General features: G+C 36.1%; 1 protein-coding gene across 1 annotated transcript; it reads left to right on the top strand.

Annotated features, from left to right (window-relative positions):
* The first annotated feature begins 3,565 nt into the window (after positions 1–3,565).
* On the top strand, positions 3,566–24,829 carry SPACA1 (sperm acrosome associated 1). Its single transcript, XM_046004325.1, has 7 exons — positions 3,566–3,905; positions 9,106–9,162; positions 16,491–16,592; positions 17,334–17,440; positions 18,102–18,237; positions 23,610–23,730; positions 24,673–24,829. Exons 1-7 carry the CDS (start codon positions 3,566–3,568, stop codon positions 24,827–24,829), a joined length of 1,020 nt encoding a protein of 339 aa, XP_045860281.1.
* The last annotated feature ends 1,215 nt before the right edge of the window (positions 24,830–26,044 follow it).

Genomic DNA, 26,044 nt, shown 5'->3' with positions numbered 1-26,044 from the left:
TTTTGTGTGTGTGTGTATGTGTGTGTGTGTGTGTGTGTGTGGTCATCTCAAGCTGCCCACTGGATATTTCCACTTGACTTCCTTTGATACCTCCAACTTAACTTTAACCTTAACCTTCTGATCTTCAACTTAACCTGTCTAAATAAAACACCTATTGATTTTCCTAATTCCCTTTACATGGCTCCTCTCCCTCATCTATTTTAGGCAGGTAGTCACTCCATTTTGTGAATCCTTCCTTTGTAGTTTCATTCATTTCTTTTTTCATTTTTATGGCGATCCTTTATTTAGGCCTTTGTTATCTTGTGTTTTTATCACCAATCTTCAAGTTGGTGTTTCTTCTTAGAGTACTTTTGAGGTCCTCTAAGGTAGATAATAGTGGGGATCAGATAAAGGAATTTTACCACCTTGAGGGTATGCCAAGTTTACTCACACAAAGGAGGTTCAAGGTAAAGTCAGCCGAGGAGAGATAAGATATGTTTTTTGGGGTGGAGTGGAGAAGAGTCACAAAAGACTGCCAGGCCGGGTAAGAGAAGATGAATGAACTGAAGTGAGGCAGGTCCGAAGACTGAGGATATAATTCTTGGTCCTTGGTATCCAAAGGTTAGAATAGGGTCAACCCCTCTTGATAGTGTGTCCTCAATATTTACTTTTCACTTATTTGTGGCTTCAGCTGGAGATAGTGTAAGTTTGTTGAGGACAGATATACTTTTTCTTATAACTTAGATGAATAACATTATGTTCACAGTATTTTATGAGTGATTTGTATTGTTGCTATTAGAGATAATATTTTAACATTCTTTATTTCAGAGTAAAGTCGTTCAGCTCCTTTTTGAGACCTTTAATTTTCATTTAGACTATCTTTGAAGCTGTTTATTTGGTCATTAATTTTTCCTTGAGTTAAATTACATACCTTAGAGTTTATGGGACTTCCTTTACCCAAAAAGAATATTTTCAGAAAAATGTGTCCTAAATTGATTTTTTCTTTTTTTTTTTTTAAGATTTTATTCATTTATTTGACAGAGAGAGAGATCACAAGTAGGCAGAGAGGCAGGCAGAGAGAGAGGAGGAAGCAGGCTCCCTGTGGAGCAGAGAGCCCGATGCGGGGCTCGATCCCAGGACCCTGAGATCATGACCTGAGCCGAAGGCAGCGGCTTAATCCACTGAGCCACCCAGGCGCCCCCCTAAATTGATTTTTGAAGCACTCAACAATGTTGCCTGTGAAATACTACAGTTGTTGTTATTGTTGTTGTTGTCCTTCTCCTTCTTCTTCTTCTTTTTAAGAGAGAGAGAATGCACAGAGGGGAGGGGCAGAGGGAAAAGAATAGAGAAAGAATCTTAAGCAGGCTCCGTGCCCAGCATGGAGCCAGACGTGGGGCTCAATCAGGACCCCGAGATCATGACCTGAGACCAAATCAAGAGCCTGACACTTAACCGACTGTACCACCCAGCAACCCACCAGAGATCTTCTTTTTAAAGTTTGTATTTGAAAACAATATTTTTTCTCAGCATTTAAAAAGGAAAAATTTTGACTTATTAATTTGACCATGACACAAAGGTCTTTGTATCTCAAGATCATTCCTAAATTTCCCACTTTATTTTCCCTCCTAAATTTCTCAGGCACTACAGTATTTTATGGTATTTTTAGTTAATATAGAATATTACCAGAGACTCCCTCCCAGTACCAACTCAGACTTTAATACTGATCATTTTACTTATTTCAGCTAGAAAACTTTGTAAGAAAAATGCAAATTAAAATTTCTGCTTTTGTTTCAAGTAATCTACTTTTCTTATAAATAAGTGGCTCTAAAGACTCTCCTAACACCTTTCTCAGTTACTTGCTTATCTCTTAGTCTTCCTTTGCTGGATATACATATGTTCCAAATGCCAGAGTTTATGCCTTAAGTTCAATTTGCAGTAGGTTATTCTTCAGCCCATGTCTCATAGGAATTGATGTTAAACCTCAAAGTATGGGATAATATCATATAGAAGCATAGCCAAATGAGCTCTGTCTCAAATTTCATATATAAATCTACTGAACCATCTATTCATCAATATTCTCTTACTACCACATTGTAGCTGTTAGATCTACTCAAATTTGGAATAACAAGATAAAAAAAAAATTCAGCCCTAATTTTTTTTAGTCCTTGAACTCTTAACTCTCAATTATTCCACTGAATGCTTCTTCATTGCTAACTTTATATTCTAGGAATCACTAAGCACTGAATGAGCATTCAGAAGATATGGTTGTGAGACGCTGCTTTAAAAATAATTTGCTGGATGATCTTACCTGAGCCATTTACTGGACAGCCAGTTCTTAATCTCCTTACTTAAAAATTAGGGGATTGGAGTATTATAGGATTTCTAAACTTCTGACTCAAAAAGTCTATGTTTCTATTCCTAAAGAATCCTGAATTAATTAAAGCAGACTTGTTGAAATTAACACAACCAATGGAAGGAACTTAATGGGATTTCGTTTCTTTCTTTAATATAATTGGACATATAGATACTGAATACCATTAAGAGGGTAGGGGGAAATTGTACTTACCTCTAAGATTTTCTGATTCAGGTGGCAATGCCAAGGTATTCTTGCTTCTAGTCTGATTCAACCTTAGCAAAAGACAGGATTTCTTTTTGGTAAAATAATTGATTCTTGGGTTAAATCAATGTGTGGGTTAATGGATTATTGTCAGAGAGTGGCCTCTTAGCATTTTATTCTTGGCCTGTTACCCTTTTTAACATTTGTGTTAGTGACCTGAAAGAAACATATTTCCCAAATCAAACGGGTGAAATATCTAGTATATGACAGCAGAATGAGAGGCCAAAAAAACATCAGCGAGGCTTAAAAAACAGGCACAAAAGCAAGAAGACAGAAATTAACAGGGACAAAGGTTACATTCTAGATTTGGTTCCCAAAACATCAGCTATCCAAATATGGAATGGAGTAGAAAAAGCTTGACAATAGTTGCGGGCTCCCCTCTTCCACTCTCTCCCCATCCCCCAATCTAGCATGAAGCAGCAGCACATGGAATTGATGGAACAGCACAAAATCTTAAAACAGAAACACACACTCAGGTGTATTATTAACAAAAGATTCAAATCCGAGAAAGAAAGCGCTTCCTATATGCTCTGCAAATCAAGCCTCTCCAGCAGATCTGGATCTAGTTTGGGGCACCGGACTTAATAAGGCTATGACAAATCCTTCTTGATACATGACGAGTTGGATAATCTGTGCGAGGAATTGGAAACCAAGTCACACGAAGAATGCTTCAGGGTCTAGGGATATGGTTTGCGGAGGAGTACACGTAAGAAGGACGAAGGTCTCTCATAGGAGAGAAGCGTGAGCGAGAAACGCCAGTGGCTGTGGCTAGCGGGTTGCTTAGTAACGGAGGCTGTGCGCGCCGCAGTCGCCGCCGCTTGTGCACCTGCCACGCCGGAAAGCAAGCGGCGCGGCCCAAGCGCCGTCGGAAGTGCCGAACGAGGTGCGACGGGCGACTTCGCGCGCGTTCCAACGGCACTTGGCCCTCAAGTGGCCTTCTGCTCGCCGGTGACGAGCCGTGACGCCTCAATGGTTGCCGGGCGCTGCTCGGGGGTTCGGAGTCTGGCGGCTCCTGTCTTCGACGCACCTCTTGTCAGGAGCCGGCGGCTGCGACTGCACCTTGGTCGGCCGTCGGGGCCGAGAACCATGAGCCCCGGGGGCGCGGGCTGCTCCAGCGGGCTGCTACTGACGGTCGGCTGGCTGCTCCTGGCGGGGCTCCAGTCCGCCTGTGGGACAAACGTCACCGCCGCCGCCCAGGATCCCCGCTTGGCCCACGAGGGCGAGGGCGAGAATGAGGCCGAGGAGGAGACCGAGACCGAGACCGAGACCGAGGCTGAGAATGAAGCCCAGTCTGTGGCTGAGGAGGATGGTGAGGGCGGGAGGATCCTTGACAGGGGCCAGTTGAGGGCAAAGCCCTGCCCTCCGTCGGAGGACAATGAGAGTTATTATCCCTGTTAACATCCGTAGAGCTCTCTTGCAGACAGCCTTGAATTTATACTTTTTCATATGCCTAATGGCCTTGAACAGAATGTGCTAATTGTCCAAAGCCAAAGCAGGAAAAACAAATAAGCATGTACACAAAAGTTGTTACAGAATTGCTGTTAAATATTGCTCTGGAGAAGGAAAAAGATGCCCCCCCCCCACTTTTTTTAAGGGGTACGAGTCGGGAGTAACCTCTCACCCATGGGAATTATTTTGATTCCTTGCAGTTACACGTTTTTCTTTCCCATTGTAGATTTTTTTTTTTCCTGTTCCAAATTGCTTGAGGTCTTACTCCTTTCCACGTTTGCTCTTAAGCTTGGAACTCAAAAGAATTAAGAATTCCCCTTACTGTGACACATCTTAGACCAAAATGCTGCAAAACTGCCCAGAAGCCCCATGTCAGCTTCATTCATGCAGCTCTACACTTGAGCACCTCTGTAGTGTGGTGGTGTAAGATTTGTACACTCAATTTCCAAGCAACTAGGGATTTTGTTGGGTACCTGGAGAATGAGACTGTGCTTGGTCCATAAATTTGTCTTATTCTGCTGGCTCATTAAGCACTAAAACTTGACAAGCTATTACATGTGTTATATTGGTTAGTAACTCACATCCTGGTAGGTAGAAGTCCAGCTGCTGGTTTGCAGCCTTTGAAATCAGTAGAAATCATACCTTTCCCTGTAAATAACCCAGCCAAGATTCTTTTAATATCCCTGGCAATCTCCTGTTTTCTATACGTATAGAATAGGTGTTATATTTATCTGCTTTTCTTTTGTTTCCTGATGACAGTGATTTTCAGCTATGGAAAGAAATTAGCCATCTGAGGTTAATAGTGGGGTGGAGGTTGGCATTGCCTTCACAACATTACATTACAAGGAGCTTGGAGAGGTCCTTGACTTTGGAAATGTGAAAGAGACTAGACAACAAACATGTTCTAAAATTTAATAGCTGTTGCTTCACTCTAGTTTTAAAAGTGGTTGAATTAGTTTTAGTATTGAACTGTTCTACCTGTAAAATGCTAAATAGAATTTAAGTTAAACCCAGGCAATGAAGTTATGTTGTCTTGGATACAAATTAAAATGTAGGCAAGTTACTTATTCTCTCATTGTCTCAGTTTCCTGATCTGTGAACTTCGGAATTTTATATGTACAATTTTATGCACAGTTGCTTTTTCTGTGAGAAATTCAGAACTGTAAACAGTTGGAGGTGTGTAAGATTTGAAAATTTCCAGAGCCATTATTAAAATTTGACAAAGCCCCTTTTAACTCTCAATGGACCAGTAAAAACATTCATCACTATTTGCTATCAAATGGACATTTTTTTTTACTTTTAAGGCATTTTACAAATAATTTACAAAAATAAGAATAAAGGCTTAATGAAAACAACGATTTTGAAATTTTAGAATATAAATATAGAAAACTCCAGATTTTTATTCCATATTTCCTGGTTTTGAAGATGTATATATCCCAAATGGGAAAGATATTTTGAATGCAACTAAATGCTCACTAACTGTTATGCATGAGTCTGAAATGTATCCATCTTATAAATGATTCCAGATTTCAGGTACATCTCTAATAGATCCCAGTTTATTACTTTGTGCATTGTCAAAACACAATACTTTTGAAAACTATGAAGCTATGTGGTTTGTTGATCAGGAGACTACCATGTTATTTACTCCATGATTGCAAAATGTTTTCATTTTGGGTTTAAAAACATCAATTAGAATCATTGGTCCAGTGAATTTTATTCACTTCTACATCATCTATTTTCTTTTAGTCACCTTTGTTTACATACCTGCATCATGATCTGTCCATTTACAAACCTGTTATCAAGTAAATTTTGGTGGATAAACAGCTTTAAAAAGGAAAGAATGTTGTCCATAACCTTTTAGCAAAGCAGTATGGTCCAGCTTCTTTTCACAAAACATTTTAGGATCAAGTCCTTCCTATTGAAAGACTAACTAGATGAGAATACCATATATCCTTTTCATACTTAGAAGTGAAATATTAATTCATTAATTCTTGTGTTAGAGAAAATTTATCTAGGATATTCATCTAAGTTATCATCATCTCTCACTCATTTTGCTTATGCAATCGGTTTCACCGTCATCAGCATGTAAGGTGCTGCTCTCTCTTCATCTTCTGATTCACCCAACAACTGTGAAATTTTTTCTCTGTCAATTTTCTTTTTACCTTTAATGGACAAAAAGAAAAAGAAAGAAAGAAAGAAAGAAAGATTGATTGATTCAAAAATTTCAACTGTGTTCAATGCAAGCTGAAAAAGACTTCCAGAAATGTGTCTCCAGAGTTCTTTTCCTTCTTCCTGAAAGACAATGCAATACTAGGGCAAAGAAATAAGAAAACAAAGGATGATCTAATAGCTATGATTTATTTTACAATTTCATCATCCTTCTAGGCAATTCCAAACTTTCTTCCATTTTATAACTAATATTTAATATTCAATATTGTTCTATATTATTTATTATATCTTTTAAAAACACATAGTTGGGGATAATTAATAAATAATAAAATCCATCATTATGGATGATGAAATAACAAAATGTTTAAAAATGTAGGAAAAATTTATATTGTGTTAGATTTATATTCCTACCTCTTATACTTCCCCATAGCTTTTACACCTTTTATACTTTTTATATACTCTATAACTTTTATAAATCGATGGGTATACCTATACCTAGGCCCTTAGATTTATAGTTCTCCTATACCTATATCCTTACATTTATAAAAGGGACCAACAAGAGACCTACATAATAATTGCAAAATAGAATGAGTTTCATTCTTTAAGTTTTATCCTATATAAATATAACTATTTTCTCTTTTTCTTTGGAGCACCTCTGAGGAAGAATAAAAGTTATGAAATATCAATCTTATATATTAACTCTTAAAAAAGGGATTCAAAAATTAATATTGGACCCTGATGGTATATACCAACAGTTAAAGTGTGCTGTCCAGAATTGAAGGAAACATTCCAAATCTGGTCAGAACAAAAAAAGTATAGGATCATTATCTCCATCATTATGGATGACAGGCTTTTATCAGTAAAGTCTAAAAACCAAGTAGATTTTTAGGGTGGCCTCTTCACAGTCTTGATGCCTATTGAAATTACTATTGAAATCTCCACTCATTTTCACCTATTCTATCAAATTAAGACCGCATATCGTATTTTGGGGACAGTTACTTTTCAGCTCAATGTGCAAGACTTACTTCCCTAAGGTTTCATTTTGTTAGACTCATGCAGTATTCCACTGTGGCACTTTTAGAGCCAGATTTATCTCCGAACATATTTGATATCTTTCCTAGTTTTTCAGAATCTCTGGACTCAGCATGATACCAATATTTTCCAGGTCATTAATAAAAATATTAAATAGGACAAAATCCTGTGATACATCATTCCTTACACATTAACACCAACCAGTTAGCATCAGTGGATATTACTGTTTAATGAGTTACACATAAAAATTTATTGACATTCAGACCATATTTTTCCTTCTTACTCTGGCATATAACAGAAAATTTTGACAAATACAACACTAAAGTCTGGATACATGTAATTTATTTGACCCACCATGATAGGATTCCCATAAAAAATGGAAGACATTGAATGACCTCATGGGCACTCAAAGCCAAAAGGGACTTTAGAAATCATCTTATTAAATCCATTTTTTTTTGAAGTTAGGAGAACTTAAGTAACTTTCTCAAAGTAGCATAGGTAGTGAATATAGGACTGATTGATTAATTAGTAGCTTTTTAGTGACTTTTGAAAAGAGATTATAAAAGTCTAAAGGTATTAACTCTTTCTCCTACCTGTGTTTTCTATGTTCAAGATTAAGCTTTTAATTTATATCTCATAATGTGCCAACAGAAAGCATCCAGGTGCCTCAAGCAAAAACATCATTTCAGAATTGATCTTGATAGTCTGAATAATTTCCCAATGTCAATATTGATTTATTTAACATACATACATCAGAGCATACTATGCATTCAGGGAACTGTATTTGTAAGCATAGAATAGCAGTGTTTATGAAGGTATTGTCTTACAGAAATCAGAATAGGAAAATGTGATGTGCGCTGAGTGTGATGTTATGATATCTTAGGCATGTTTATAGCACTAAATAAGTTACAGAATGTTTTTACCTATGTACTCATTTAATTCTTACAAATATTCTCATTAGAGAATCATCAAATAAGATAGGTTCTCCTTTCCAAATTTTTGCGAAGAGCTAACTGGGCCTGACAGAGTTTATGTAATTTGCTCAAACTCAGATGATTAGTTGTAGAAACAGCAATTTGGACTTCAATTCCATTGCACTTTCCCATGTAATATTGTTAATTTAGGATACAATGCTTAAAAAAATTTTAACACCTCATGTAATATTTTTTTATTTTGAGACATTAGTCCTAATCTGCTATGAAGAATTGGTTATATCCTATAGCTGGTGGAAATAATGCCAAACTTCAGAACAAGTAGAAACAGAGAAATTTGTGATTTAAAAATCAACAATACTTAACTACTCAAATACATTTATATTCCTAAATTATCCTGCTAAGTAAAGTGTTGAAATAAATTCTTGGAAATAGTTTATCATCTTAACCTAAGAATGTATAGAACCATTCTACAACATAATTTTAATGGATATTTGGTATAAGGACTTATTTTTGGATGGAAATGATGCACTCAAATCTTCCTGAAAAATAGAGAATAGAAAAAATTGGGCCTCACAATTGACTGGCAGGCTTTTGTTTTGTTTTGTTTTGTTTTACCTAGAGAGCTTTAGCTCACCATGTATTGAGCTGATGAAAAATTTATTTTTAATTTTATATAAGTTTAAATATAGACCTTTTCAAAGTATTTCCTAATTTAACTCATCATTTCAAAGGTTTAAGCTTCTTTTGATTTAAGCAATAATAGAAAATATACTAGGAATGACATTGCTTTTCTGATTCAATAAAACTAAAAACTATCTGCTTCCCATATGATAAGTGCTTGTATCCCTTATCCTCAAGTAAGAGTATTTCCCTTTGAGAAGTTTTCATATGATTAAATAATGTATCTTTGCACTTTATGTTTAGTTTCAAATACGACAGTAGTCAAAGAAGTAGAATTTGGGATGTGCACCGTTACATGTGGTAAGTAGCAAAGAGCAGATATATCAACAATATTATATTGGGAGGGGGAGGAAGGTAAAAACTGGCAATTTTTGTTTGTAATTTGTGTACTTGTATTTACCTCTCAAGCTATAATTTACACACAAAACTCAAAAGATAAGATATTTTCAGTTCACAACGTGTAAGTCTTAAGCCAGCCCCTATATTTTTTTGGCATAAACTGCCTTCACCAAGTAAAACTTTATTTCACAGATGTTCAGAAGCTGAAGGATCTTCTGATGCATCTCACAGATGTCTTCCCACACACTGTGTGGCAAATCAAGAAATTTGCCTATTTGTAATAGTCTATTCTAAATTCTACATTTCTCCAATTCATCTGTTATGTCTTGGAGAAAAGAGGTATTAACTTTGAGGGGAAGACAATACTCAAAAACTATGACATGAATGGAAACTGAACATAAAGTCTCTTACATGGGGGTGTGATTAAGGCTACGCATACTATAATAGACCAGTGTTTCTCAAACTTAAGTGTTCACCCTAAGTGCCTACAGGGCTTGTTAAAACACAGACGGCTGGGGATGCCTGGGTGGCTCAGTTGGTTAAGCGGCTGCCTTCGGCTCAGGTCACGATCCTAGCGTCCTGGGATCGAGTACCACATCGGGCTCCTTGCTCGGCAGGGAGCCTGCTTCGCCCTCTGCCTCTGCCTGCCACTCTGTCTGCCTGTGCTCTCTCTCTCTCTCTGACTAATAAATAAATAAAATCTTAAAAAAAAAAAAACCAAAAAGGGCGTCTGGGTGGCTCAGTGGGTTGGGCCGCTGCCTTCAGCTCAGGTCATGATCTCAGGGTCGTGGGATCGAGTCCCGCGTCGGGCTCTCTGCTCAGCGGCGAGTCTGCTTCCCCTCTCTCTCTCTCTGCCTGCCTCTCTGTCTACTTGTGATCTCTCTCTGTCAAATAAATAAATAAAATCTTTAAAAAAAAAAAAAAAACAACCAAAAAACCACAGACGGCTGGACCTACCCCAGAGTTACTAACTCACTAGGCCTTCAAGTTCACAAATAAAGCCAATGCTGCTGATTAAAAGACTATCTTTTGGCAACCACTTTGAGAACTACTATAGACTAGCATGCTGAGAAGACAATAGATAATTCACAATGAAATTAAGTTTATTCTAAATAGAACTGCCTTGGAAAAAGGATAGTGAAGTTAGGGAAAGACAAAAACCAAATGGTAAGAAGACAGAAAAATCCATGCAAACCTAGAGCAGAATGATTTTTTTAAAGAAATACACCTGAATTATTTATATTTGAGTTAACATATTTTAATGTGGCAAAATAAATCTAACATAAAATTTACTACTTTAGCCATTTTTAAATATTCAACTCAGTGACATTAAACATGTTCACATTGTTGTGTAACCATTACTGCCAACCATCTCCAAAACTTTTTCATTATCCTGAAGTAAAACCTCCATACCCATTAAACACTAACTCTGCTCTCCCCTCCCCCCAGTTCCTGATAATCATTATTCTACTTTCTGTCCCTTGAGAGAATTTTAAAGCCATTTTTTACTTTAACCTTAGTGGGTCAGTCACAAATTAGAAGAATACATGTAATAAAATTGTGAATATTCATTTGTAATTTACTTTGCTGCCTTGAGAAATTTCACAGAATTATTTTTATGGGAATTCTAGCAATTTTTGTTGTATTACTCTATTATTTAAAAATGTGTTTCAGAAATTATATATTTATTCATTCATCAAATAATGTTTTGAATTTTGCCTACAATGTGTCATGTATTGTTTTAAGAGCTAGAACAAAGCAGAGGAAACTCCTTGCCTTCAAGGAGTGTATATAGGGGCAAAGACAAAAAACAATATTAAAACTGGCCTCATAAAATGAATTTGAAAGTTTTCCTTCCACTTCTATTTTTTTTTAAAACAACTTCAGTAGAATAGGTATTATTTCTTCTTTAAATGTTAGGTAGAATTCCCCAGGAAGTCATCTGGCCCTAAACTCTGTTTTTTGGGGAGGTTTTTGATTACTACTTCAATTTCCTTGCTGGTTATTGGTCTGTTCAGATTGTCTATTTCTTCCTGTTTCAGTCTTGGTAGTTTACAAGTTTCCAGGAATGTGTCCATTTCTTTAGATTGATTAATTTGTTGGCATATGGTTGCTGGTAATAATTTCTAATAATTGTTTCTATTTCCTTGGTGTTAGTCATGATCTCTCCTCCTTCATTCATGATTTTATTAATTTGGGTCCTTTCCCTTTTCTTTTGGATAAGTCTGGCCAGAGGTTTATCAATCTTATTAATTCTTTCAAAGAACCAGGTTCTAGTTTCAATGAACTGTTCTACTGTTTTTCTGGTTTATATTTCATTAATTCTGCTCAAATCTTTATGATTTATCTTCTCCTGCTTGGTTTAGGCCTTATTTACTATTCGTTCTCCAGGTCCTTTACATGTAAGATTAGCTTGTGCATTTGGAATTTTTCTAATTTTTTGAGAAATGTTTGGATGGCTATGAATTTCCCTCTTAGGACCACCTTTGCAGTATCCCATAGGTTTTCGATCATTGTGTTTTCATTCTCATTAGTTTCAATAAATTGTTTAAGTTCTTTAATTTCCTGGTTGACCCACTTATTCTTTAGCAAGATGTTCTTTAACTTCCAAGTGTTTGAGTTCCTTCCAAAAAGAATTATTCACCACAACCAGGTGGGATATATTCCTGGGATGCAAGTATGGTTCAACATTCAGAAATTAATCAACATGATAGAGCACATTAATTAAAGAAAAAAACAAGAACCATATGATCCTCTCAGTTAATGCAGAAAATGCATTTGACAAAATACATTATCCTTTCCTGATTTAAACTCATCAAAATATAGGGATAGAGGGAACATACCTCAATATCATAAAAGTCATCTATGAAAAGTCCACAGCCAATATCATTCTCAATGGGGAAACACTAAAAGCTTTTCCCTTAAGGTCAGGAGCACAGTAGGGATGCCCAATCTCACCATTATTTTTCAACATAGTACTAGAAGTCCTAGCAATCAGACAACAAAAAGAAATAAAAGGCATTCAAATTGGCAAAGATGACATGATACTTTATGTGGAAAATCCGGAAGACTCCACTCCAACGTTTCTAGAACATGTATAGTAATTCAGAAATGTGGCAGATAACAAAATCAATGCACAGAAATCAGTTGCATTTCTATACACTAAAAATTAAGCTGAAGAAAGAGAAATTAAGGAATTGATTCCATTTATAATAGCACCAAAACCCTTGAGATACCTAGGAGTAAACCTAACCAAAGAGGTAAAGGATCTATACTCTAGAAGCTACAGGACACTTAATGAAAGAAAAGGAGGGAGACACAAAAAGATGGAAAAATATTCTATGTTCATGGATTGGAAGAATAAACATTGTTAAAATATCTATGCTGTCCAGAGCAATCTACATGTTCAATGCAATCCCCATCAAAATACTGTCAACTTTTTCATGAAGCTGGAACAAACAATCTTAAAATTTGTATGGAACCAGAAAGACCCTGAATTGCCAGGGGATTGTTGAAAAAGAAAACCGAAGCTGGGGACATCACAATGCCTGACTTCAAGCTTTGTTACAAAACTTTAATCATCAAGACAGCATGGTTTTGGCACAAAAACAGACACACAGATTAATGGAAAAGAATAGAGTGTGCAGAAGTGGACCCTCAACTCTATGATCAACTAATCTTCCAACAAAGCAGGAAAGAATATCCAATGAAAAAAGACTGTTTCTTCAATAAGTGGTGCTGGGAAAACTGGAAAGCCACATGCAGAAGAATGAAACTAGAACATTTTCTTACACCACACACAAAGATAAACTCAAAATGAATGAAAGATCTAAATCTGAGGCATGAATCCATCAAAATCCTAGTGGAGAACATAGGCAGTAACCTCTTCGACATCGGCCATAGCGACTTCTTTGAAGATATATCTCCAAAGACATATTTCCAAAGGAAACAAAAGCAAACATGAACTTTTGGAACTTCGTCAAGATCATAAGCTCTTGTACAGCAAAGGAAACAGTCAACAAAACTAAGAAGCAAACCACGGAATGGAAGAAGATATTTGCAAATGACATTTCAGATAAAGGGCTGGTATCCAAGATCTATAAAGAACTTCTCAAACTCAACACCCAAAAAACAAATAATCCAGTCAAAAAATGGGCAGAAGACATGAACAGACACTTCTCCAAAGAAAACATATGACTGGCTAACAGACATCTGAAAAAATGTTCAGCATCACTAGTCATCAGGGAAATACAAATCAAAACCATGGTGAGATACCACCTTACACCAATTAGAATGACAAAAATTAATAAGATAGGAAACAACAAATGTGGGCAAGGGTGTGGAGAAAGGGGAACACTCCTACACTGTTGGTGGGAATATAAGCTGGTATAATCACTCTGGAAAACAGCATAGAGGTTCCTCAAGAAGTATAGAGCTATCCTACAACTCAGCAATTGTACTACTACTACTTTAGGTATTTACTCCAAAGATACAGATTAGTGAAAAGAAAGGGCATATGCACCCCAATGTTCATAGCAGGAATGTCCACAATAGCCAAACTGTGGAAAGAGACAAGATGTCCTTCAACAGATGAATGGATAAAGATGTGGTTTGTATATACAATGGAATATTACTCAGCCATCAGAAAGGATGAATACTTACCATTTGCATTGACATGGAAGGAACTGGAGTGTATTATGCTAAGTGAGATAAGTCAAGCAGAGAAAGGCAATTATCATATGGTTTCACTTATATGTGAAACATAAGGAATAGCACAGAGGACCACAGGGGAAGGGAGGGAAACCAAATGGGAAGAAATCAGAGAGGGAGACAAACCATGAGAGACTCTTGACTCTGGGAAATAAACTGAAGGTTACAGAAGGGAGGGGGGAGGAGGATGGGTAACCAGGTGATGGTTATCAAGAAGGATATGTGTGGTGATGAGCACTTGGTGTTATATGCAGCTAACGAATCATTGAGCAGTACATCAAAAACTAATGATATATATTGATTAACTGAACATCATAAAAAACCCAAAACAGTAATATTAAAACATATGTCAGATGCTGATAAATTCTAAGGAGAAATATACCTTAAAAGGCAACATTTTACATTTAAAATATTTTCAGTTTAAAACAACTATTTAGAGGAGCAAAAGCACTTAGTTGAAAATTCTATTGAACTCTCAAAACAATATTTTAGCAGTCAAAAAGTTTTCTTTTTCTGGAATACCCAGGCAGATTTTTAGTGTTACTTGGAGTTACAGAAAATCTCACACCTACACACATTATCGCAATGAACTGCATTTGGCTAAATAAATTCATAAATAAACTTGCTTGGAAAATATTTATGCATTTCAGAATAAGGCTGTGCATCTAGAGAGGTACTTTTTATAAATTCAGTGACGCTATACTGCAGCCATTCTTAGGCATCTCTTTTAATCAAAAGAGATCTTTCCTCAAAGAGTACACTTATGATGAGCACTGAGTAATGTATAGAATTGTTGAATCATTATATTGTATACCTGAAGCTAATAAGACACTATATGTTAACTCTACTGGAATTATAACTGAAAAATTAAAAAGAAAAGAGATCTTTCCTCTTCCAACCTTTGATCTCCTTATCTCATGTAGAGTCCTCTCCTTTGCTACTCAAAGTTTGGTTCACAGACCAGCTGCATCATTATCATCTGGGAGCTTGTTAGAAATGCAGAATCTCAGAACCTACTCCAGACCTACTGAATCAGAATTTGCCTGTTAATAAGATTTCCAGGTGATTGCATGCACTCTAAAGTTTGAGAAGCACTGTTTTAAGTCATCTCTAGACTTCAACTCTCCCTTGCCCTTGAGAATGGGTTTATGATTAACATTTTTAGAGCCCGAAAGGGAATCTGGTAGACAGGGAAATCAAGATGGATTGTTCCTTAGCCTCTGGCTACATTCTCTTATCACAGGTCACTTACCATAGGATGTGTTTGCTGAGAAAGGACATTTTATCATGTTCCTCAATTCTGTGGTGAAAAGCAAACCCAATGGAGAGCTGAGATCTGTTAGTAAAGACTTGATTTCGTGTTATGAAAAAGTGTGGTAATTCTCAAGAGAGTATCTTGTTTTTTCCCCATAAATAAGGCTTTATTGGAACATGCAAACAAATAAAATATAATTTCAGGCTATTTGACTACATTTATTACAATTTAGGGGCACCTGGCTGGCTCAGCTGGTGGAGCATGTGATTGATTTTTTAAAAAATTAACATATAATGTATTATTGCCCCAGGGGTACAGGTCTGTGAATCCTCAGGCTTATACACTTCACAGCACTCACCATAGCACTCAAGAGAGTATCTTGTTAGAAATTGAAATTTGGTCATTAATAGTTTGTCCTCCTTTATTTAATACAGAGATCTTACCAACCTAAATATTAAAAAGCATGTTTATGTTTTAAATGTTTTTTAAATTAATTATTTATTTAACAGAGAGAGAGAGAGAGAGAGAGAGAGAGCGCACAAGTAGGCAGAGCAACAGGCAGAGAGAGAGGGGCAAGCAGGCTCCCCACTGAGCAGAGAGCCCGAAGCGGGGCTCCATCCCAGGACCCTGAGATCATGAGCTGAGCCGAAGGCAGAGGCTTAACCCATTGAGCCACACAGGCTCCCCTTATTTATGTTTTAAAATGTGATTTTTGGAATGTCCTTCAGAGCTCCAAGACTACTTCTAAAACTTTCTTGGCCAGACAAATTTGTGAGACCCTGCATCTTACTGTATTTCATCAAATCTAAGACTTTCATCAGCTATGAGAAGTGTATTTTATGCACCTCTAAAAAAGGAGAAATGCTGCCTATTTTTCACATGCTGGCAATTCTAAGATAAATTCTGATTTCTGATTTTAAAGGTGTTAAAAATCTAAAAATTTTACATCTTTGAGCTATATAACTTCACACAGAATAGCTCATTAATTTACTAGCATATTTTTTAAAAAGTTCCCCCAAAATCCTGTAATAAAGAGGACAATTTAATTTTAGTTAATGTATCATTTTCAATGTGTATAATTTTGGAATCTTTTTTCTTATGGTGACAACTAGAGGAACTAGTGTTTCATGTAACTCACTTTGGGAAATGCTGTTTTATGAAATAATTCAAAATGAGGGGCATAAAAATATTCTAAGCATTATCACTCTGAATTTAGGAATTTAACTTCTGAAATTAGAAGAAGAGTCTCAAAAAAGACCTAGATGGAAAAATAAAGAAAGTGGAATGAATTTTTCTTAACATCTGCTGATTTCTTTCACCAAAGGTGTTGGTATTAGAGAAGTCATACTAACAAATGGATGCCCTGGGGGTGAATCCAAGTGTATTGTACGGGTGGAAGAATGCCGTGGACCAGTAGATTGTGGCTGTGAGTTGGACTCTGTACTGGAGGGAGATGAGGGGGAAGACTTTACTCTGGGGAAATAGTCTTAACCTCAGGTTGCCATGGGTGGAAGGAATTGAGCAATTGATATATTGAAAGGAAATTATAATAAAACTTAAAATTCCACTTCTCTAGACAGTTAAAGCTCAGAGTACCTTTCTGCCTTTGCCTTATATTTGTCAGTGATGTCTAAAATTTAGCATATAGTCTCCATAATACACTGGAAGCTTATTATACTCAGAGTCTCTGGTCAAGGCTGTCCTATAGTGAAACACTTTTGACACTTTGGTAATGACATTTTATGAACAGATTGGCAAACTTTAAATTGGGAACTTTGAAAGATGTTCTTTATCATATTACACTACTTTGAGATTTCATTATCTCTAGTCAGGGCGGGTTGGGGAGTGGTCCCTAACCAGTAAATTGAAAGCCACTAGCAGATCTCAAAGTTGAATCTAATATATCACTAAACTGGTTGCCCTTGCTATTTTTTTTCTGCTGAAGGAACACACAGCTATGGTATTTCCCAGCTGCTGCTTTTGGTGACTTTGCCTTGCATCCATCACTCCTCTCTACTCATCTACATTCAAACCCTAAATAATAATTTTGAGAACTTCCAGCATATAGTTGATTTTAATACTGAAAGTGGCTTTTAAAAGTAGCCTTTGTATAAAACAATTTATAATGCCTAACAGTATATATGTATTTAATTTTTCTTGTTTTTAGGGGGTAGACCAGTTTCGGAAAGTCTTGAAAGTGTTAGACTAGCATGTATTCATACATCTCCTGTAAATCGCTTCAAATATATTTGGAAACTTCTAAGGCCAGACCAAGTAAGTAATAAACATATGTAACGTGGTCATTGCTAGTGAGTGATAAAAATTTTTTCCCAGTGCTTGATGTCTACCAGAAAACTAACTCTTTAGAAGCAGTTTGCAAAAATGAAGTTAAAATCTTACAACTTTGTTATTATTGAGATTTTAATTGAATTGAATTTTAATGCAATAATAATTATATTATTAAGTGGGGGTGAAACTGTGCATATGTCTTGGGGTCAGCTATTATCAGAATTTAAAAACATCCCTTTTATATAAAGTATTCTATTTTGGAAGCAAAGTCTTTATTTTTAAATATAGGAATTGGATGCTGATAATAATAGCTAACATTAATGGAGGGCTTATTAAATATCAGACAACATCAAACACTACAGTTTCTTTTAACCCACATAACAATCTATGAGGTAATCCTTATCATTATACGCATTTTACAGATAAGCAACTGAGAAGCAGAGGGTACCTTGTCCTGGGTCACACAGGCAGAAGTGGTAGGATTATTGATGTCTGGATTGTCTGACTCTAAAATCCATGTGCATAATTAATTATTGTCCTAGACTGAGAGATAATGATTATTCTTTCCTTATGGGAAATAAATTGTTTCCTGATCTTAAGTTTACATGAAGAATGTTGGCACTTTTTTTTTTTCCTTTTTAAATAGCAACCCATTATCCTTGCAAATGATTCAGCAATCCTGGAAGTACGCAGGGAAGTTCATCCCTCGGTTTTTGAGTGTTCCACTTTGGATAATAATGAAATAATAGCATCTGTGAAATTCACAGTCTATACAACAAGTGGTAAGTGCCCAGTAATGTTTTTTTTTTTTTTTTTGCTTATATCAAACTCTAAAAGGCAACAAAATCATCTGGAGAGCTCCTTGAACAAGACTGATAGCCCCACTCCCAGAGTTTCTGATTCAGTAGATCTAGGGTGAGGTGACACCATAGTTTACATTTGTAACAAGTTCCTAGGTATTGCTGATTTGGAGACAACCTCTGGGAAACCACTGGCTTATATCATTTAGACTTTCTACAAGGTGGTGCTTAATTTCTTTTTCACAAGGTAGAGTCAGATGTGTTTCACTTTGGGGAACTCAGTGCATTCCTGAAGCATCTCCAAAGAACAGTGCTCTAACCTGACTTATAGTCTCTTACTTCTATCACAGAAGTGAAAATGGGTACATGGAATCCTCATGGATGCTTACAAAATTTTTGATATAGTAAAATGATAAAATTAAGAAACATCAAAACATGGTCCTTTAAAAATTATTCATTTGAAGAAAATATTTTTGATGAAATAATAATGCAGTCCTCAATATATGTCACAAAAAACAAATCTTTTTTTTTTTTTTAAGATTTTATTTTATTTATTTGACACAGAGAGAGATCACAAATAGGCAGAGAGGCAGGCAGAGAGAGGAGGAAGCAGGCTCCCTGGAGAGCAGAGAGCCCGATGCGGGGCTCAATCCCAGGACCCTGAGATCATGACCTGAGCCGAAGGCAGCGGCTTAATCCACTGAGCCACCCAGGCACCCCACAAATCTCAATCTTGATAGCAAATGGAACAAGCTCTTCTGTCTTTTGCAGACTATAGTAATCAACTGATGAACTTGACCAAATGAACTGAGTGTCCTGAGGACCAGAGAAAAAAACTATCTTCCTTCAATGGGACTTCATCAGCATAGTCCCGCCTACAAAAAACAAATCTTATCTTGAATATAATTTTACACGTGAGAAACTGTGCCTCCCTTGCAAAATGGATCAATGGGCATGTCCTTTCAGTTTAGACTATGATATCTAATATATCCAATTATTTCTTTTTGTTCATTTTGCTCTTAACCATTTTATTTTGGTTGTCATTGTTGTTGAAGGTATGAGGGGCTTTGGTCACAAGTTCTTTTGAGAATCCAATCAAGGCTCAGGAGGTTTTTCCCAGAAAAATACCCACATAGACAAATATGCTAAAAGCTACTTTTTAAGAGAATTCATGGATTTCTTGAAGCTTTTTCTCAATCCCAAGTAAGAAATGTATGCTATAGTTTAGAAACATCTTTCAGCATAACACTGTTTATTAAAATGGAAATAAGCTAAAGTGTTTCAGAGCTGACTTTTAAAAATAAACTATAAGTTTCTTTAATGTTTTTACTACCTTTAAAAAAAACATTCATGATGAAAGCTTATAATCTTTTTTTTTAAGATTTTATTTATTTATTTGACAGACAGAGAGCACAAGTAGGCAGAGAGAGAAGGAAGCAGTTTCCCTACTGAGCAGAGAGCCCAATGTGGGGCTCGATCCCAGGACCCTGGGATCATGACCTGAGCTGAAGGCAGAGGCTTTAACCCACTGAGCCACCCAGGTGCCCCGAAAGCTTATAATCTTAAGTTGAGGTATCAAGTGTTATTAAGAGGATAATTTCAATAAAGTGCTAAAAAAGGCAAGAAAAGATCAAACCTCATCAAACTAAAAAATACCTCAGTGAGTACTAGTTCAGTATATTAAAACTTTTTGGAAACCATTCTCGGTTTTTTGTCCCCACAACCTAGTCCTTCTTAGGACCATAGTTCCTCATATGATTGGAAGATTTTTTAAAAAGTTTATTTTATTTAAATTTAGTTAACATATAGTATATTATTAGTCTCAGAGGTAGTGTTCATTGATGCATCAGTTGTATGTAACACCCAGTGCTCATTACGTCACATGCTCTCCTTAATGCCCATCACCCAGTTACCCCATTCGCGCCACCCCCTTCCCCTCCAGTAACCCTCAGTTTGTTTCATAGAAGTCAATATGCATTTGACAGTGTGTAAGCTAAGGGCTAGAACACAGATCCTGAAATGTTAGCCCTTAAATGAAACAAAGTTGACTTCTCTCTTTTTAAAAAAATTATTTATTTATTTTTTGCCTTGACAGCTCATAATACTTTTTTTGTTTTTTTAACTTTATTTTATTTTTTCAGTGTTCCAAGATTCATTGTTTATGCATCACACCCAGTGCTCCACGCAATATGTGCCCTCCTTAGTACATACCACCGGGCTCACCCAACCCCCCACCCCTCTCCCCTCCAAAACCCTCAGTTTGTTTCTCAGAGTCCACAGTCTGTCATGGTTCATCTCCCCCTCCAATTTCCCCCAACTCCCAACTTCTCTCTTGTAGCAGTCCAAGGCTGGTGGGTTACCTCTGTCATCTCAGTACCTGATCTGGTTAAATGACAAAATGTTTCTAGAACACTTTGGTATCAGTTAGTTTCTTTTAAAAATGACAATTGGGAATACCACTGTGATAGACGCTTTTGGCTGTTTAGACATCAAACAAATATTTTGTCTATAAATGTCAGCACAGTATGGTACTGCCTTGAAACAAGTACACAATTGAAATATCTTTAGGGTAAATATGGTTTAGTTAATGAAAATTTCCTATCCATCCTCTATACATCAGATTTTTCACTTCCACAATAGTTGTCTTTATAATTAGGCATTGTTATGGATTGAATTGTGTCTCCCTTCTCAAGTCCTAACTCCTAGAACCTCAGAATGTGACTGTGTTTAGAAATAGAATCATTGCAGATGTGATTTATTCAGTTAAGATAAGGTCATACCTACTAGAATAGAGTGAGCCTTTAATTCACTATGACTGGTGTCCTTATAAGAAGAGGGAAAATTGGGCACAAATACAGAACGAGAGAGAAGAGAATGTCATGTGAAGCCACAAAGACACACAGGGAGAAGACAGCCATGTGAAAACAGAGGCAGAGACTGGAGGTATGTTGCCATAAGCCATAAGGGAACATTCGGAGCCACCAGAAGTAGGAAGAAGAAAGGAAGGACCACCCCCAGAGCCTTTGGAGTGAGGGTGGCCTTACCAATACCTTGCATTCAGACTTTTAGTCTCTTGAACTATGAGACAAAAAATTTCTGTTGTTTTTAAGTCACCCAGTTTGTGGTACTCTGTTACTGTGGCCCTAGAAAACGAATGTAAACCTTAGCTTAGTTTTTCTAAGAAGTGAGAATATTGAAATTCAGTCTATTTTTCATTTAAAAATTTCAAAAGAAAATGCAGCCTTTTTTTTTTTTAGGTATAAAAGTAGTCTAGATATAAAAGTGATCCTTGCAAGAAGACTACCCTTGAAATAAAGTAAAATCTTTATACCTCTCAGTCTTCATCCTCTCATGGCTAGTATTGTAAGGTAGTGAATAAATGGAATGGAATTTTGCATTTGTTCTTCTCAGGTTTTAATCCTAAAAGGTGTCTTTCATTTTAGCTTAAAAAAAAAAAAAAACAACTCATTGCCTCTGTCAATCTAAAATTATAAAAAAAAAAGAATATTTGAAAAATCCAACAATGTTGGAATGTAAGTATGATGTGATTTCTCTGTCACACTTGGAACTATTTAGTGAGATCACTAATTGAGTTTATAGTGCTGGAATCACTAAGGAAAATGAAAAATTGTACGCCATGGTGTTTAAAGAGTAGGACGAAAATCCAGACAAATAAGCAATTGAGATTGCCCATATAGGAAACTGCTTCTGGTAAAGTGGTACTTACTAAAATTAAAATATTATAATATATAAAACATAGCTTGGCAAATCATTAAATGGGCCCGAACGTTGGTTCACTTATCTGTGTAATTCAGTAGTTCCATCTGGTGATCTCTCTGGTCCTTCTCCACACAAATTCTTTAGGATCCTATAATTTGGGGAACTGAGAAGAACCACAAGAAAGCTATACAATTGGTAAAGTAAGTAATATTTGATGCAAACTGGCTTTTCACCAATTTACAATGTAGCAATATTATAATACATGCAATAGACTGGCTTTGTCTCTTAAATAGACTTATTTGCAGGAAGAGCAGAAAGATTTGAGAAAGAATAATTTAAAAGTGCTGTGTGGATATTTTTGTAAAAATAACTTCAAACCCTATCTTACAACATATATAAAAATTAGAGATATGTCATTGTCCTAAATGTAAAATCTAAAACCATAAATCTTTAAAATGGAAACATAGGAGAAAATCTGCATGATACTGGAATAGGCAAGGTTTACTTAGTTATGACTCAGAAAACAGTCACCATAAAAGGGAACATTGATAAATTAGGCTTCATCAAAATTAAAAACTTTAGCCCATTAAAAGAAATCATTAGAAAAATGAATACACAAGCCAAAACCTCAGAGAAAAAAATTCACAAAACATGTATAACCAGTACAATCAGTTTGGGCAAAGATCTTAGAGTTTCTTGGAAAACTAAAGAGTAACTCTACCCTATGACCCAGCAGTTCCACTCTTAGGTATTTAAGAGAAGTGAAAAATGTATGTTTGCAAACAACTTGCATAAAAATATTCATAGAAGTATATTTATAATGGCTTAAAGCTGCAATGGCCTAGATGTCTATCAGTAGAAGAATGAATGAACAAATTGGAATACTACTCATCTACAAAAAACAAAAACTATTGATACCTGCAACATTAAGGGTGAATCTTTAAAACGAACTGAGTAAAAAAAGTCTCACATGAAGGAATACGTAGTGTATGTTTCCATTCCTATGAAGTTCTAAAATAGGCAGAACTAATCTGTGGTGGAAAAGGAAATCAGTAGAGTAGTTCCCTCCGGAGGATGTGTCAGGAATTAACTGGGAGGGGCTCAAGGAAGTTGATGGGGTATAGCAATATTCTGTGTCTTCATACGGTTTGAATCACATATGTGTGTGTGCATTTGCCAAAATTAAGTAAATGTACATTGAAAATCTTTGTGCAATTCCATAAATTTTACTTCAAAAGAAAAAAATGAAAGCAAGTATTGAACTTGTTTGATATGCCTGTTAAAGATTTTTATGGGAAGTGTGAAGACATTAGCAAATTATGTTGAAATGCATTGAAAAATAAGATGGGTCAATGAATTTATAGAAGGATGGGTAAATGGATTATAAAATGTTGATGATAGTGTCTAGGTGATGGGAGTACAGGATGTTCATTGTTCAATTCTTTTGACTTTTCTTCATGTTTGAAAAGGACATTTCAAAGGTGATGAGCAAGTTTGCTAATAATAACTTTCTTTCCACTAATTCTTTGTGTTTAAAATTTCTTGTTTTTTTTTAGCTATAAAGTTTCCATTTAGATATATCTCTTTTTTTTTCCCCAGTGGTGATAATCATCAGATATGTGTTTTTTCTCTAGAATTGCAAATGAAAAGATCAAGCCGACCAGACACTGATGCAGTCCTAGTTTTTGTGCTGACCATAGGAGTTATTATCTGTATATTCGTGATCTTTATACTTATCTTCATAATTATAAACTGGTAGGTGAAGGGTTGAACTGAGTCATCACCCTGACTTGATGTCCTCCTTGTTGTCCCCCTCCTCCCCGTTTGTTTGATGAAACCAAAGCCCTACCCCTGAGGCCTCCCACATGTGTCTTGAAACAGTCGAACACCCCGTATACCTCCTGTAACTATTCTACTTCAGGCTACCTGAGCTCATGACTTGCTTCCCACCATGAGAGAGAAATATGTGCAATGCTTATAATTTTACATAGTAATTGCAAAAAAAAAAAGGTTTTGAATGAAATTTGTATCGTTCAGTTGTAGTTTTCACAACTCTAAAACTTGGTTAGTTTAACTTACTCTAATTTTTTTTAAAAGATTTTATTTATTTAACACAGAGAGAGGAAGGGAGAGAGAGACAGAGCAAGCACAAGCAAGCAGAGAGAAGCAGGCTCCCTGCTGAGCAAGGAGCCCAATGTGGGGCTTGATCCCAGGACCCTGGGACCATGACCTGAGCTGAAGGCAGAGACTTAACCAACTGAGCCACCCAGGTGCCCCAATTCATTTTTTTAAAAGAATATTTCTAACACTTACATGAGTACAGTCTGAGGACTCATCTACTACCATAAATATAGTGGATATACCACAAACTAAAAACACATTATGACTAAGGAGGCACTTCTAAATATAGAAAATTATATATATCTACTTAGTTTTGGTTTTCAGTTCTTTTTTTTTAAAGATTTTTATTTATTTATTTGATACAGAGAGAGATCACAAGTAGGCAGAGACGTAGGCAGGGGCCGGGGGAGGGGGAAGCAGGCTCCCCAGAGAGCAGAGAACCTGATGCGGGCTCCATCCCAGGACCCTGAGATCATGACTAGAGCTAAAGGCAGAGGCTTAACCCACTGAGCCACCCAGCCGCCCCTGGTTTTCAGTTCTTGATGGACTTTTGTTTTGTTTCTGCTTTTTCTCCAGGGGGGCAGTCAAGTCTTTCTGGGGAGAAAAAGCCTCAACAACTGAGATACAGTCTGAGCTGAGTTCAACAAGATACAAAGATTCAACTTCTCTTGACCAATCACCAACAGAAATACCAGGAAATGAGGATGATGCTTTAAGTGAATGGAATGAATGATATATGGATGATATATAAGAAACCAAAGGAGAGTAGAGCATATCAGATTCATTACTATAAAAATAAAATATATGGTGAAATACTTTAATAATATTGCAAGTGATTTCCCACAGTCCAAAGGTAATGAAATATGAGAAGGGGCTGTTTTAGTCTGTGTTATCTTTGTGAAGTGATCAAAAATTATTTTGTTTTCAACATTTGCCATTTCAGATAATTACTTGGTAACATTTACCTAGGGGTATACACACACACATAATATTATGAACACATTTGTGGTCAGTTCAATCACTTCTAAGGTGATTTGCCTGTTTTGTCCCAAATAAGAAAAATGTAATATAGAAGATGCCTTGCATATTAGACTTTCTCCCTTGTGGGATCACTGGGTTGAGCAACTAAAGCAAATCATACTTGAGAATTTCTGAAGGGCATATGACAGACATACAAGGAATCATTTGTCAGACATGAAATAATAATAATAACAACAGCAGCAGCAGCAACAGCAACAACCACCAGCAACACATAGTGTATTAGTAGCTACTATTATAGCTATATAATATTATAATATTATATATTCTATAGTATTATTATATTAGTAGCTACTAATGTATTATATATATATATACTATATATATAATATATAGTATAGCTATACTAGTAGCTATATTAGAAGCTACTATGTGCAAAGCATCACTCATAGCATTTGACATTATTTTAGGTAATATAACTATGACTGTATATAAGAAATCTGTAAGGAGGAACTGGGGTGGAACTTGGAGATGGATGGCTGAGTAAATGTTACAAATTTAACATGCCCTGTGTTTCTCACAGAAAAAAGTAAATTAAGGACTTTTGAATGTCCACTGATAAAAACCTTCATTGTGCTTGATATATAGGTAAATACATCTCAAAGACATTTTTTCTTATTTCTGAACATCATCACTGTCATTTTGTGCTGTGTCATTAGGTGATACAGTCATGGCCAACTATCATGTAAGATATCAAGGCACTAGACAGTTTGATTTGGTAGATTTATCAGAAATAAATTTTCAGAGGTTATGATAGTAGCACAAAATACACTTAATTTTTTATAGATGAATTCTATGCCAATTTTATTCCTCTTATTATATATCTTATATAATTATATATCAGGCCCATGCCTGATGACAGCATTAACTCTGCCCATCTGTGAAGGAGACACTGTAAATGGGCATTATT

This window comes from Meles meles, chromosome 5 (genome assembly GCF_922984935.1).
Source record: "Meles meles chromosome 5, mMelMel3.1 paternal haplotype, whole genome shotgun sequence".
Classification (NCBI taxonomy): Eukaryota; Metazoa; Chordata; class Mammalia; order Carnivora; family Mustelidae; genus Meles; species Meles meles.
The sequence above is the reverse complement of the archived record's forward strand: the minus strand, read 5'-3'. Positions and strand labels throughout refer to the sequence as shown.